This window comes from Onychostoma macrolepis, chromosome 06, assembly GCF_012432095.1.
Source record: "Onychostoma macrolepis isolate SWU-2019 chromosome 06, ASM1243209v1, whole genome shotgun sequence".
NCBI lineage: Eukaryota > Metazoa > Chordata > Actinopteri > Cypriniformes > Cyprinidae > Onychostoma > Onychostoma macrolepis.
This window is the reverse complement of record NC_081160.1, coordinates 6,360,769-6,377,295: the sequence shown is the minus strand read 5'-3', so window position 1 is coordinate 6,377,295 and position 16,527 is coordinate 6,360,769. Positions and strand designations below refer to the sequence as shown.

Genomic DNA, 16,527 nt, shown 5'->3' with positions numbered 1-16,527 from the left:
CTCAGCAAAAGATTCTCTAGAAAAATCACGGGTGCACAATTTTATAAAATCTAGTGAAACATTTTTATTTACAAATAAAGGTGAATAAGTGTACGACTAAATCTGGTAAAATGTTACACATTGCTCTTTGTATTGTTGTAAAATGCATTCATGAAAAAAGTAAATACATTTACATATACACTATAAAATTAAAAGACATTTCTTTTATATGTATAGCACACTAATGAAGGCAGCAACATATGATAGATAGGACAGAACAAGAAAGATTATTAATAATCTTTCATTGCACAGAAAAGTATTATAATACGAAAGGCTCCAATACAGAGCGGCACAAAGCTCTTATGCGCAGAATGATGAGCTTGAAGCAACAAAGAGTCGCAGCGCTCCGCAGTCCACATAGAGAAGTTCAAAGTACAAAGGGGAGAGATATTGATGCGTAGTGTATTAAATCCATGCGTTAGTTTATTGAGCCTTTTCTTTTAACAGCTGTAAACCTCAGTTACTGTGCACTCAAATAGTTTCATCGTAACCGAACACGACACGCAGTTTGAATGCTGAATGGAGGATGACCGACAGCTGCAGCGGAGAGAATAGTTTACGTGAACTTGAATTTAACAACTTAAATATTCATCTGTACCTCACATTAAACTAAGGAACGGCTTCAGAACACTTGGACTTTAACTTTATGGTGCTTTATAATGTTTTTGTGCTTTCATGGGGCTTAACAATAACACAATAGTATAAACACAATATCGGATTTGGATCCGTCTTGTCTGACCGATACCCGATCCAGCAGAAAATGACCACATCGGAGTCGATACCGATACTGAGTATCAGATCGATGCATCCCTACTTTAAAACAGAGTAATCACGGTATAGATACCTACTGTACTAAGGGTGGTGAATTTTTTTGTTTTTTGTTTTTACCCGTTTTCTGTTGTGCTTCTAGTAGAAATATCTGTGTAGCACAGGGCTGCATAAATTTTACATGTTACAATTTGGTCACTCTATAGTGAAATTTCACCTCAATAGCAATACATGAAGAACTGTTCACACAGAAGTCACTTTTTCAGCAAGTAGCTTTTTTGTCTGGCAGTGATTTTGTGAATTTTCGAAAATTTTCGTGACCAACTTGAACATGAGCAAAATTTTTGAAATTGCAGTGTTTCCCCTACCACTATTTTAGGGGTTAATTTTATTTTCTCTATAGCGCCAGACCACAACAGAAGTAATTCAATGTTACCTTCCCTATAGAACAGGTGTATACCTTGTTCTTTTATTAAACAAACTAAAGAGCCTTATGTTATTTATCTTATTTACACGACGGCGTGTCATTTCTGTCTCTACGTTACATGGTCGCGCTCTCTGTATCGCGCGCACAGCGGAGTTCCGCCCCGGTTCACACACACACACACACACACACACACACACAAACGTAAGCGCACACACAAGTGAGAACACTCCCACTCCCATTTGTAAATATTAAGCCGCAAAACGTCTATTTAAATATGACTTCTGCGTGTCTCTGTGTTAATGTATGGCGCAGACGCGCAGGTTTGTTTACTCATACAGAAGCGCGTCTGTCGTCTCACTAAATGAGGACATAAATACATGAACAACATCTCCAGAACTGCTCTGAGAGTCACTTCATGAGCACTCGAGCGTTTCATTTGAGAAAAACTATCCTCATATCATATACAGAAATGCAAAGGTATTCACAGCAACCCGTCAAAATAAAAGTTTGGTTTCACTTGAGAAACAGACATTGGGCAGAATGTAATAGGCTACTACTAGTAAAACTATTAAAACCTTAATAATAATCATACAATGTCTTCAATGTTATTATCAATATTAAATCCCCTTTATTTTTATGTAGGGAAAAAACGGAAATCCCCCCCACCCCCACCCCGGAAAGCCGCCGCCCCCCCAAAGCCATAAACCTAGGGGAAACACTGAATTGTAATTTAATTTCTTTTGTAATGACTAAATTTCGTGAGCATTTTAAAGTATTTGGCTGAGCAGTTGTAGAGGGGCTAATCTACGTGTTAGATTTCTTCTAATCCATAAAATAAACAATCTTGAAAATTTACATCTCTGGAAGGCATAAAGGTGAGTAAATTTTCAGAAATTTTCATTTTTGAGTGAACTATTCTGACATAGAAAGATTATGGCATGCGTATTTATTCTCAGATATTATTTGACCACAGAAAACAATTTACTGTTTAACAGTATGAAAAAATGATGTCTGATAAAACATTTGTACTTTCAACAGAACATTTTCATATGAAGCAAATGACAATTGCAAAAGTAAACAGATAAGACGTATGAGCTCATAGACATTAAAATAATCAGGCCCAGGTGAATCATACGTATGAACTGCAGGGCAAAAGCACCAAGCAACAAGAGGGTAACGACAAGCATTCGGAACAGAATAACCACCCCATCTGCTGCAACTGCTGTCCGCAGGAATTTATCATGTAGCTGTTTGAAGTGACGAGCCCGTCAGTCACACACTGAGAAATATGACTCACTAGCTACCCAGTGAGCCGAGCCAGATATGGCCTGATCAGAGGTGACACAAACTACTGGAGACTGTATCTCTATTACACAGAACACCATCATGATTGCATGTCATTCAACTTTATCAAATTACAAACCAAACATCTAGAGACCTTCAGAGTACACATAATCTCATAAGAAATCTTATGTCCTAAATATATTCCCACTATGAGGATACATTATTATCTACAATAGGATTAATTCAGAGACATGTCGTCCTTGCTGGAATTAAATAAAGTATATCATGATATCAGCTGATGTTTAGCAAGCTAAGAATATATCATCTGCTTTTGTCAGAGGCATTATGGGATACTGTAACCATGTAGTGTGGGAGGGCAGTTGTTTCCTGATCCTGTTGTGCTCAAGGGGTGTGTTTGGCAATGTGGGCAGCCGGCCTCAGACTACTGCAAAAACAAACACCTCAAAGGTCATGGCTGTCTGACACAAACAACCCTGGTAAACCCTGGACCCTTCATGCTATGTGGATGTACAAACAAAATAAACATTTAACTCAAGAATTATTTATACATGACATATTTATACATACTCAAACACAGTGTGGTCTGCTGTATGGGATTAGATAGGAGCCAAAAGTATTGAACATATAACAACTCATAACCCTAATCAACCAAACCAACCAAATATTTATCAACAAGAAAAAACAAAATAAAAATCAAATAAGAGAATACAAACCCATAAGTCAAAACTTCAGAGAGCTCCAATACTAATTTTCTTCCTATTTATTTATTTTTTCTTATTAACTGCTTCTCAGAATTTTTTTTAGCACTTTGATAAAGTTACAATGATTTTGGCACAAACGTAGATCCATAATTGTCAGGTGCAATACTGTATTATTGCACAGACCAAAATTGACAACACCATGTCCACAAACTTGCAAAGTAGAGTTAGAGTTATAGTAGGTAATATTGCTATATGGCCATAATTGTTTAGAACAGTCTGAATATAACTAGATGGTTTACTCAAACAAAGAACAAGCAAGGTTCAAGAAGCAAGTATCTACAGTATTGCTCAGTTATCCTGTCTAAAGCCCTATTCGGACGGGACTAGTTTTCTAAACTACGTTTGAGTTTCGATTCTTATCACCTGACGTCTGCGATTTTCATGTACCAATTCGGACGGGACTAACATCTCTGTGTTTACTACGGAGGTGGGAGGGTCTGTTTTGGACATCTGGGCATTTCAGAGATCACGCACTCTGTATGCGTGCATTCAGTATAGTCATTCGGAATGATTACCATTAGTATAATCACACAAATACCATGGTGAAGCTAAATGGCTAGTATAGCAAAACCATGTTAATGTGTGGTTACTTTACTCTTACTTTAGTTACTTATTTGCAGTAAACCAGTGTTTAATTTTCATAAAGGTACATATGTAATTAAAACATTATGTAATTGAGTGCAGAAATGAACGTGAATAATCTTACCTGACGCTAATATTACAATAGCCTGTCTTAACAGTTTATGTGATCTGGCTCTTGATTTTATTATTGTTATTTTTATTTGATTTTTTTCTTTGATGGGAGGCAAATATATCAAATTTGCACGCGGTGAGAGCATCTACGGTAAATCACGTTGGCCAAAACACACATGGAAACGCGTTGTCACCGGCAATCACAGACATCACATTCGGATGGAATTAGTTTTCTCAGAGGATCACTGAGTTTGCTGAAAAACAGTAGGTAATTTGCTCTGGAATTACTACAGAGGTTGTGTGAGAAAACACAGACGTGGCAGATTCGGACGGGATTAAAATCACCAAGAACGTCTGCGAAACAAAACTTTCTCTAACGACCCCCTGGAAAACTAGTCCCGTCCGAATAGGGCTTAAGAAATACTGAGGAAAGCACAGCTGATTTGAAACAGGTACAAAAATGTTTTTGAACTCCCCTTGGAATGTCTTTGAAATATTGGGTCTCTGGTCACTGTAATCTGCACAAGATCTCTATGTTCTAGTGGGCTCAGAGCCAGATGAGATCTCTATGCAACAACCTGGGCCAGGTTCAAAAGGACAAAGTCATGAAACACATTACTGCTCATTACACATGTATTGGTAACAGGTGGGTCAAAAACTCCACAGAACAGTAACCATCTTAGCACACAACAACCTATTCCATCCCATTCCATGGCTAACTGATAAGTTAGGGGGCTCGACATCTCTTAACATAATTGAAATTTAAGTGTGCCTCCACACTGGGTAAATGTGGTTGTGAGATTGCTGTTTTAAAGGCTGTAATTATGTTTCAGGCATAACTTTCCAGTCAGTAACGGTGTTTAGATTTCATAGCTTCCATATGCCTTGAAGAGAGACGGGTGCCACTGACATTCCTGTGCTCCAGTGGCTATACTGACTGGGCCTTTTCCAAAAATGTTACTGTTGAAGTGAAGATCAGCTCTTCCAAAGTTCTTCAAGTTGTTACAGCCAGAGAGGGGGATTACGGCTGGTTTCTGGCAGACTAATCAAGGACCGACGTGAATGGACGTGTGGTTGTGTAAGTCAGTGTGTCCAGAGGCATTATAAAATTTACCTTTGTATGAGCTATGTCTCATTTAACCTTTAAAGCTGCATGTTAGACATGTCATTAAACAAATACTCTCTTTTAATAGACCAATACAGAGCAGTAAATTATCTGACCTATTACATTTGTTATAATTCATAAGCAAACAAACCTCTAACTGATCACTTTCCTCTTATTATCTATAGACTGGTCACCATGAAATTTGTTAAAATACAGATTAATAGCAAAGTCCCTTTGAAGTAAAGGGTGTTCAGTCTGCGGCCTTTTGCACCAAATCTATCTGTTTGAATGGAGAAATCCTGAAATCTCAAAAACAGCTTGTCACACTCACAATTAAACTGCATTTCAAATCATCAAAAAATCTGACACAAACAGCCCCTTAAATGTAGCTTTTGGCATTAAAAAAAGCACCATCTTTGTGCATCTAAAGAATTTGGTAATAGTTGACTAATATGAGTTCAAAGGCCAATGTAAGTGCAGATATCTAGCAATGAGAGTTATTTTACACAGTATTTACTCAATTCTCACACACGCAAATATCTGCTGGACTGATATCAGCTGATGCTGATAAATGTTGGCCATTTGAACTATCACTACACAACAAAAACTAAAAAAAGCCAACAACACAAGGAAATGCACTGGCTTGTTACCATTACGCTTTAGACTTAAATCTTAGCATACCATATCAGATTCTTTGATTAAACTTTGACAAGTTTTGATGCTCTGATTAAAGAGTGTAATAGAGTGGTTTCCAACCATAAATGTGATTGAAACCACAAGTGTGCTTAAACAATAACTGGAACGAAGCCATGACGGAGGAAACATCTCAAGAGGAAAAGTAAACAACTTGGTTCCACAGCCGTAATCCCTGCAGCTCTAATGATGCCAGCGCGTGCAGCATAGTTAGGGGTGTTTCCTCCAGAGGCAGACACCAGGATCCATGTGTCCCGGCCACACTTGACCCTGCACGTCAGAGTATGTACTGCCCCCCCCCTCCTAGCCACTGGCACACAAAGGCGACATTGTACCCCACAATGCAGGTCAGCCTCTCCTTCCCAGCCTGGGACGGCTCTTGTTCACTGGCATCTGACAGATCAGGACAACTGGCCTGTCCTTCTATGTGAGAGAGTCAGCTTTGGTAGGGAATTTAGCACTGCATTGATGCCAAATGCTTCGCCATTTCCTGGACAAACTTCTTTGACTTCAAGTTTGTTTGATTATTCACTACTACCAAAAATGTACCAATGTAGGAACTCATATAATGTATCAAATTTTATGTACATGGCATTTACTGATACAAAAAAAAAAGCAAATATGCATATAATTACATAAGTTTTTTTTTTTTTTTTTTTATAAACTAAAACTTTTATTCAGCAACAAAACATAAAATGAATCAAAGGTGTCATTAAAGACTCACATTATTACAAAACATATTTAAAATAAATGCTCTTTATTTGAACTTTCTATTGATCACAAAAACGTGAAATTTGTGAAAATTTCACAGTTTCCACACAAATATTTCCAACATTGATAATAATAATAATAAAAGCTTCTTGAGTAGCAAATCAGCATATTAGAATGATTTCTGAAGGATCAGGTGACACTGAATAATATATGGAGTAATGGCTCCTAATAATTCAGCTTTGCCATCAAAGAAATAAATTACATTTTAAAATATAACCAAACAGAAAATGGTCATTTTAAATAGTAATAATAATAATAATAATACTACATAACATTACTGTATTTTGATCAAACAGACGCAGACGTACTTCAAAAACATTTTTTAAAATATTTTCACAGATCTTTTCAACAGTAGTGTACGTTACATTAATAAAATCTTACATATAATAGTAATTCTTTCAATCACAAATGCTATGGCAATGAATCAAAATACAAGAATTCCATTCCACACTGTGGAAGTGCAGAACTGGTACAGCCTACCTACAAGCACAAATCTCACATTATGAAACACAGCTACATTTTATTAAACCATTGTCCAGACTACATCTTTAAACACCTTTCTAGTGAAAATTAAATTGAGAGTAAAAGATTAAACGATTCAGTTGTAATGGAACACACTAATATCAGTGCTAAACTCAATCTTAATCTGTGACACACAGTTGCCCACTCCAATATCCAACTGCCCCAGATTTACTAATAGATGACTTAAAGATTATGACAGTGGTAGAAAACATTTTGTTGACTGAATCAGAGAATTACATCTCTTGATCTTGCCTCTCACAATCAACCATAGCCTATCCACTTCAATTGAGAAGAGATCCAGTAAGAAAACACAGGAAGCATTTGAAAAAGCTCCAACTGCTCAAGAACAGGAGCGATGGGGCTTACTTTGTATGATCTCCTGCTGTGATGGACAGAAGCTTAGTATTCACAGCCAATGACATATTATAAACAACAGAGCATTGTATCCAAAAGCCTGACCCACTAATTCTTGCACTCTTTCAACACATCTAAATTACTTCTGGAGTAACCTTGTAGTTTAGTAGTAGCTGAAGAACACAGTGTCTGATGGATGTATTATATTTCATTTCTCACTATAATATACACAGATCCACAGCTGGGGAAAGACAAACTCAAACCCACCACAGTGAAATATGAAAAAATGCAGCCCTTTTTTCTTTCCGTTCTCTGGGCTTATCTGAAAGCACCAGATGTGGCAGAGAAAATTAATTTATCTCTCAGAGTGGAAAAACAAACTGAAATATAATAGATACCGTTGGAAATAGCAACCATTCCATTTCTGCCGCTCTACTATGAAACACAAAGTTCAGCCAATGACATTAAAGGTTGGCTGAAACTGCTAGCAAGTTCAAATTAAGTTAAGTTAGTGACGTATTGTCAAGTATGGTGACCCATACTCAAAATTAGTGCTCTGCATTTAACCCATCCAAGTGCACACACACAGCAGTGAGTAGTGAACAAATGCACACACACACACACAGTGAACACACACCCGGAGCAGTGGGCAGCTATTGGGGTTTGGTGCCTTGCTCAAGGGCACCTTAGTCATGGTATCAAAGGTGGAGAGAGTGCTGTTCATTCACAATCCCCACCTTCAATTCCTGCCGGCGCGAGAATCGAACCAGCAACCTTCAGGTTACAAGCCCGACTCCCTAACCATTAGGCCACGACTACACCCTTTTTTATTATTTTTAAGTTAAGTTAAATTCTGCTTTAGAGTTGAACTGCTAAAAATGGCAAAAGTAGGCGAATTTGTCTGCTTATTTGAACAACGTGGTGGTCTCATCTAACATAGCAAATGCTGAACAAAGATTGAGAAAACAACACAGCCTATTTATTTTCGCTGCAAAAATTCTCAGCGGAAATACAGGATTCAAAAATGTTATTTCTGTAACACATGAAGACACTGAGACAGTTTATCAGAAGGAATATTTGTTGTGGTCTTACCTTGAAGCATGCATCTGTAGGCAGATTCAGAAATGGCGTAGATATGAGGTGGCATTTCATGCCTCTTCTTGCCCCTGTACATCTCGATGATGTTCTCTGAGTATATGGGGAGGTTTTTGTATGGGTTTATGACCACACAGAAGAGTCCTGAGTAAGTCTACACAGACAAAAACAAACAAAAGGAGGAAAGAAAATGAACACTTAACTGGTGGTCAACCGATATGGGTTTTTATAAAAACTGGACAAACAGCATAAATATGGAATATATACAATACATACATTTAATAACATTCAATTATGTAAACAAAACTGTTTAAAAACATTGAACACACGTGTGTTCATAATCGAACCCTGCAACTTGACATAAATCCAACATTTTCAAATAAAAGAACCACAAAAGCGATTAAACACATAATGGTAACTCTTTGTCTGATTTCTTGTAAAGCCACGCTCTAGTTTACTTGTTTATTGGTTTAACAGTAAATCTAGAGTTTGTTTAATCATTCAGGGATTTCTGAAACACAATACTCCAGAGAATTATAGTTTTTCCCCATTCATACAGTTTCTGTTAATCTTTTACATTCTGAACATAATCTGTATTTTGGGAAAGCATCCATAAAATTTTTAAGCATCTGATTCTGAAGATATTGCACAGACTGACATGGTTTTTAAGTAGGAGTCCCAGCATTATAACTACACCACTCCATCGCTGAGACATGGTTGATTACACAGAGCGCTACACTTAGTATTCACTGCACAGCGACAACAACTGCATCATCAGCTGCTATTAGCTTTACAAAAAAATGACAACAGGTTGACAAACAGACAATGACATGAACTTATCAAGATTTATCAAATTAAAATTAAGAAATTATATGTATGTTTCTAGATGTGGTGAGTGATCTCTACAACTGTTAAAATACACTAATTAAGAGTGTCACACTGTAGAACAGTAAATCTGAAAATAAAGATAATGTTTAATGAGGGTCTAAAATTCAAGCTTTAATTTCAAGAAAGTTTGGATCCAAATTTGACTGAATTACCATACATTTTTCTATGCATTGTTTAGACAGGTGTCGACTGTGATATGATGCCAGTTGCATTTTATTAATTTTAACAAATCACTAATAATAGTGTTCGTCCATTATAGATTTATTGATGGCTGATGCTGATATCTTAGGGTGCTTTCACACCTGTAGATCGATTGCTTTGTTCTGAAACAGGGATTAAAGTAATCACAATGTTGCTTTTTATTCTTGGTGCAGTTCGCTTTCACACGGCAAAGTTTCTAAACAGACCAAAATTATTAATACAAGTCACGTGCAAGTAAACTGTCCTCTCATTGGTCAAAGTTCCAAAGTATTTTCAGGAATTCCGCTCATAGCTGTCATCCATCATGATGGAACTACAACAGCTTCGAGGGCTTAATCAGGGCTCTACAGTGCGACTGAAACCTACTGCGTGCGACTATGAAAAAATATTTAGGAGCACCTGTGCGACTGACCCGATCAGCATATTTGTGTTTGCGCTGAGGGAGCTTCAAAGGTTTCTAACGTAGTTACGTGTTTTTGCAGCGTTGAGTAATGCATCACAGATGTATCCTCTCGTTATAACAAACAAAGTGTAAATAAGAGATTCACTGTGCAGTGTAGAGAGCTGCATTGATTATAATGGAGTTTTGTGAGAATGCGATGAATTATGGAAAGTGACAGCTTGCAAATGTGATGTTGATTTAATACAACAATTCATTAAACAAGTTCATTAATATTAAGTGACTTATATTGTCTGACTACAACACTATTGTCTTATTTTGCTCTATTTCGTCAATGAACCACTGCGCATGTCCATTCAAACACGGCAGTGTTTCGTTTATGAATGAACTGCGTTTTTAAATGAATCTAGTGAGTCAATGATTCAATTACCCATTCATAAAGACAGTCAGATGCTTTGTTCCTGAATGAATCAGCCGTTCACACGAATAAATTAAATGAATGATTCAGTGATAAAATCAGTGACTTGTCGCCACCTGCTGGCAATTTTAATTTAATTTTTTAAAGTATCTTTTCTGTTATTTAAATCATTTAATATTTCCATATTCAAAATTGTATATTTAAAACATTAACCTCAGCATGAATTTAAGAATTGCACTCATGCAACCTCTGAGCCTCATTAAATGTCTGAAAATACATCTACAAGCCTTTCTTGTGTTCTTCTGTGCCACCTCTGTAGTGCTCCTAAATTTTTGACCGTGCACAAGCGCTCCTAAAAGAAAAAGTAAGCGTAGAGCCCTGCTTATTGTTGGGTTTTTTGTAGCTGTTGTTATATTAATTTATCATTTTGAGCAGGAGTTCAGGATTCGTCTAGAAAACATTGTTAAAATGCACCTGCTACGAAGAGCAATAAGACGGCATTATAAAATGAAAAGGCGCGCTTTGATTTTGAATGGCGAAGACGTGCTCACCCACAGACATCGTCTACTGCATTTCACGGAACTTATGTAATTACCCATCATACATTGTGATTAGTGTTGTCAAAAGACCCGGTACTTCGGTACCAAGTCGGTACTAAAAAAATGAAAACGTCACGGTACCAGGTTTTTTTAAGTACCGGTGGTACCGAGCAGCAAGTCAACCCAGTTCTTGACGCGTACGGCCCGATGATTTCTGCGATGCAGAAAACGCGGACAGAATCTCGGAATCCAGTTATAAAAACGGAATTTACAGTTTAACACGGAATGTCACGGAATTTGTCAAAGTTTGGATGAATTAATCAAAAGTAGGTCATTGCACTTAAATCAAATCGCGACACGGACTAGTATCTGTAAATATTAAGCCGCAAAAGTCGATTCAGACACGAATCCCGCATGTTCTGCGAGTCTCTGTGTGAATGAGTGAATGGCAGAGACGCACGTTTTTTTTTACTACATACACTGAAGCGCGCGTGACGCTCGCGGTGATTTCAGCATCTGCCGTCTCAATGAGGACATAAATACATAAAAAACACCTACAGAACTGCTCTGAGAGTCACTTGACGAGCATTTTACAGCTTCATTTGAGTAAAACCAGCATCATATCATATAGCTACACACAGAAATTTAAAGGTATTCACGGCAACCCGTCAAAATACAAGTTTATCTTAGAGACATTGTGCCAGAAATATATCATTATTATTTAGTAGAATGTATGTGACACTATTACTACTGTTGAAAAAAAACTTAATAAATATTTATTTTTGAATAGTCACACAATATTTCTTCCATATTTTAATTTTAATAGTAATTAACTTACCATGTTCAGCTTTATTTACCCAAAAAAATTAAATGTGTTTAAATTTCATTATTTAAAAGACAAATTAAATTTGGGTGAAACTTGTTTACTGTTTTTCATATTTTTATTACTTGCGGAAAAACTTGAAACACAATTTAAATAAGTATAAAGAATGGCATTGATTTTTGTACATTTTATTTTTGTTTGATTTTATTATTAAAAATGTTTTTTAATTAGCATGTGGTGGCGAAATTGGTACCGAGAACCGTGGATTTTCACTGGTATCGGTACCGAATACTGACATTTTGGTACCGTGACAACACTAATTGTGATATAGCCTGGTTTGTTGGTCCGTTGGATCAGATTGCTTTCTCACTACAACTGAACTGCTTCAGAGTTCGTTTTCAATCGAGCCGAGACTAGGGGTGGGTGATATGAGCTAAAATTCATATCACGGTATTTTCCACTGTCCAGACGATATCGATATTATATCGCAATATGGGAGTAGAATGGTCTGACTAGATGTGTGAAATTATGCTACATAAGACACCTGCGCAAAAGAAAAACAGCAAATGGATTGAAAGAACATGCAAATTCATTCTATGACAGCAGATGGCGCTTATGGCCTCAATTTAGCGTTCCTGTGGTTACCGCTGTAAATAAAGCTGCTCTGCGCTTATGAACACGGAGGTAAGAGAAAAAGAAAATGCCTTCTAAAGTTTTCTGAAGAGAGTTCCCTTCAGATACTGTTTCATATTAACCCCCTGCCCCCAATTCATTTATATTTTTCGAGCATTGTGAACAGTGATCTTGCGCTGCCTGCTACAGTATTTTCTCTCTTTGTGTCCGAGTCCTGTGTTAACGGCTGTTTACAGACTTCGTAATATTACCAAACAAATTACATTTTGGGAAATTATTGTAATCCAGTTTGTGTGTAGTTCCAAAAAGCCGATCATGTGTTTGGAGCAAAAACTATCCGGTTCTGATTTATGTCCGATCTCTCTCTCTCTCTCTGATGACGCAGTAACGACCGCGGTAAAAAAAATATTTGTCTGTCCTTCCAATGAAATCCATGAATATGTAACGGTATCCACGGTATAGCAAAATCCATATCATGGCACAACATAATACTGGTAGTCAAGTTAATACCGGTATAACGCCCACCCCTAGCCGAGACCACCTCGTTCAGGCGAACTCGGACTGATTGTTTTGGTGCAGATGAGAGCGCGATTGCCGCATTCTCATATGCCCAAACAAATCGAGTTAAGCGGGGAAAACGCGCCAGGTTTCAAAACAACAGGCCAGGTGTGAAAGCACCCTTAGAGAGCAGGGTGGCCTATAGTAGATAACACATGCACAATTTCTGCAATAATGTTTGTTTTTATTTTACATAATATTTACAAAAATAATTAGAAATAACTAGGGATGTAACGATTAACCGCGAGCTGGTTGAAAATCGATTCAAATATGTGACGATTCAAATCGGTTGAGATGCGAAACAAATCGCGATTCAATTAGGGTAGTTTATATGAATGCATGTCTGAGGGGAACTTACTGTCTTTAGAAAAGTTTAGATGGTATTTTTCCTCTCATCTTGCCTCTGTATAATGCATATTAAAGTTCATAAGTGCAGCGCTGCTTTGTTTACAGCGGAAACCAAGGAAACGCTTAAAGCGCCACCTGCTGGCAGAGAGTGAATCTGCGTCTCATTCAGCTCGTCTGCTGTTTCTATGTATAATTTCACAAAACTGAAGTCATACCATTCTGTTTTTGCTTCAAATTTCGAAATTATACAGTCTAATTTAGGTTAAAAACTGCTCCTGCTGCATGTATGCAGCATCTTTGTTTGGATCATGATTAAAATGCAGTGGTTGCCTCTAATTTTAAATGGAAAGAGCACAGACAAAGCCTTATTTAGTTTTTATGAAGAGATTTCTTTTATTTATGTTACTTATTTATTTGATTTGGGGCTTGTTTTAAAATTTCAGTTTAATTGTTATTTACATTTACATTATATTTACATTTTGTTATTTAGCAGACGCTTTTATCCAAAGTGACTTACAAATGAGGACAATAGAAGCAATCAAAACCAACAAAAAGAGCAATAATATGCAAGTGCTATATTAGTATATTATTATAGTGTTATATTTCAATTTCACAAAGAAACGTGCAGCATTTTGTCCAAGCAATAATAAAAGAACATATTTAATTTATAATTTGTCTTAAATCTCATTTTCTTAAAAAAATCATGAATCGAATCGAGAAATCAAAATCGCAAATCGAATCGTGAGTTGAGTGAATCGTTACATCCCTAGAAATAACTAATCTGAAACTGAATCAATTTGAAATTTTTTATTTTTAAGCAAGCTATGCACACAAGATCTATCAGCCAAAGTTTGTGGTAAAAAAACAAACATTTAATTGAAAATATTCAGATAGACTAGTTTAATGTGTGTATTTACTGAATGCCGACCATATATAATTGAACAATTATAGAATTTGGCTTTCAATTATTAGAAAAACTTATTAGCTGATACGGATCATTAAAAATGCTCAATTTTAGCCAGTAATATATCGGTGGACCGCTAAAAATAATGTAATGAGATAAAAAAAAAAAAAATGTATGATGAATTTAAAATCTTTTTTCAAGAAGGGACAAAGAAAACTTCTCACATTAAGCGTATAGAAACAGAACGAAGGTATTTCTCTTGAGAAATGCTGGCATGCTTTCACTGCCAGTGCAGCTGTCCTGCAGTGAGCCTGCACTTCATTACAGAAGACATTTACAAGATATTAACCCTGTCCTTCAAGCGGTTTCATATATGAGCCTATAACTGAGAGCAACCTGTGTTTGTTTGAATGTTCGGCTACTGCTGGGTGATCCAGACACACAGTGAGGGGGCAAGTCAGGGGAGAGGTAATCCCTGTCTGCCTGCTGAAGGGTCCGTCTATGAGTGGACATATATATATATATATATCTATCTATGGGTGTGGAGGAGTTTCGGGGGTGCATTGAGGACAGATCTGTCTACATCCCACTCCCAACTCCCCAATAAATAAAGCCATCCTGCCAAACTAGATCGCAGGCCAGAACAATAGACTTGGGACTCAGGAGACTTGCGGCTAGAAAGTTGTTTCTCTCCAACATTATTCTCAACGTTTGTCAGGCTACATATGGAAGAAAACAGCTTCCCATATGAGCTATGCACAACGGCAATCATAAACAATTTAACATGCTACAGTGAATAACTATAAAGAACTGCGCCAGCTATGAGTCAGCGCTCTGTGTTGAAATCCCAAAGACTATCCAACAAATAATTTGCCAGTTTATGGTTATTTATCTGTTGTTTATTTGTGTTGAGTATTCATCACCTTATGAAAATGCCATATATCTCTTAAGAAATCCATTTGATCTGTCATGACCTTAAACCAGCCGAATTAGACAGAGCTTCTTAAGATTGACTAGTTGTTCAGGCAATCTAACGTACAAACACTAGTTGATTTTGAGTATCCCTGTATAATATCAGCATGTTATTCCCAAAGAATAATTTGGTTTTTACAGGCATGTTAGAGTACGCGTAAAGTAGGGTTGTGCTGATAGAAGATCGTATCGTGTATCGAAAAGAGTCAGCGAAATCGCCTGTAGCTCATGCCTTTGATTGACTGGATATTAGACTGATAATAATAATATCTAAATAATATTAGGGCTTATTTGTTCCATTATATTTCTTTTTACGCATTTTCACAGTGTTGCCCGTTATAACCAATCACATACGAGTATGTTGAGCTTATGAATGCAATGCAAAGTATATAATATGCGTATAACTTGCTGTTGTAGACCCACACAGTCAATGCGCTCAAAGGTTCGCAGACCTTTCCAAAAATGACGGATGGCTTACGTATTGCAGCCCATAGAAACAGTCGCTAATGAGGCATCTACGCATGTATATCTATGAGTAATACCACTAACTTGAGAAAGCATGTCAGCCGTTTTCACCCTGAGCTGTTAACGCCTGTCAGTGCCAAGTATTTAGTATTTACTTTTGTGTATTTGTTCTAAATGCTCTTTTGTCTTCTGTGCCCAGACTTGAGTTTTGTTTGATGTTTGATACATTCAAGAAGCGTGTTTTCTTTGAGCAGATCAAATTAAAGGTTCAGTTCATATATCTGACTGCTTGTATTTATTAACAAAATTGTATACATGTGAAGTAAAATTGAAAATTGAGGATGCAGTGCATCGTCAATGCAGCGTGATATCGAATTGAACCTAATCGATGACATGATAATCATAATCGAACCGAACCGTGAGACCAGTATAGGTTCACACCCCTATCGTACACCGTAAACAGCTTCAGTGATTATAACGGGAATGTGTTTTTGAAGTGAATAAACTCGTGAGTCAACCAATTGTTCCAACCTCTTTTCAAAATACCAAAACTGTGTAATATTCAAGAATACTACAAGGGTCTCATCATTCTTACTTTTTTAATTCTGATAACGGAGCAAAACAAGCCACAACTACATATTCCAGTACATTTAATGTCTCAATGTAACGGAAATAGCGGCAGATCATCTCTTCCGTATGTGACGTACGTCCGAGAGAAACAGATTATTGAAAAAGAATGCAAGTTTGCATTCAACTGTAAGATAGGAGCTGCGTTTATGCAGAAGAAATGAATGAATAAATGAATGAATGAATAATTAAAGCATACGACACCAAAGAGAAAGAGA

General features: G+C 36.9%; 1 protein-coding gene across 2 annotated transcripts in view; it reads right to left on the bottom strand.

The window, feature by feature from the left end:
* myh10 (myosin, heavy chain 10, non-muscle) overlaps positions 1-16,527 on the bottom strand; it is a 63,539-nt gene that overhangs the window by 43,736 nt on the left and 3,276 nt on the right. For both annotated transcript variants that reach the window (XM_058777911.1, XM_058777912.1), the window contains exon 3: positions 8,531-8,687. In XM_058777911.1, the coding sequence (XP_058633894.1) occupies positions 8,531-8,687 (157 nt within the window). The remainder of the gene's footprint in view (positions 1-8,530; positions 8,688-16,527) is intronic.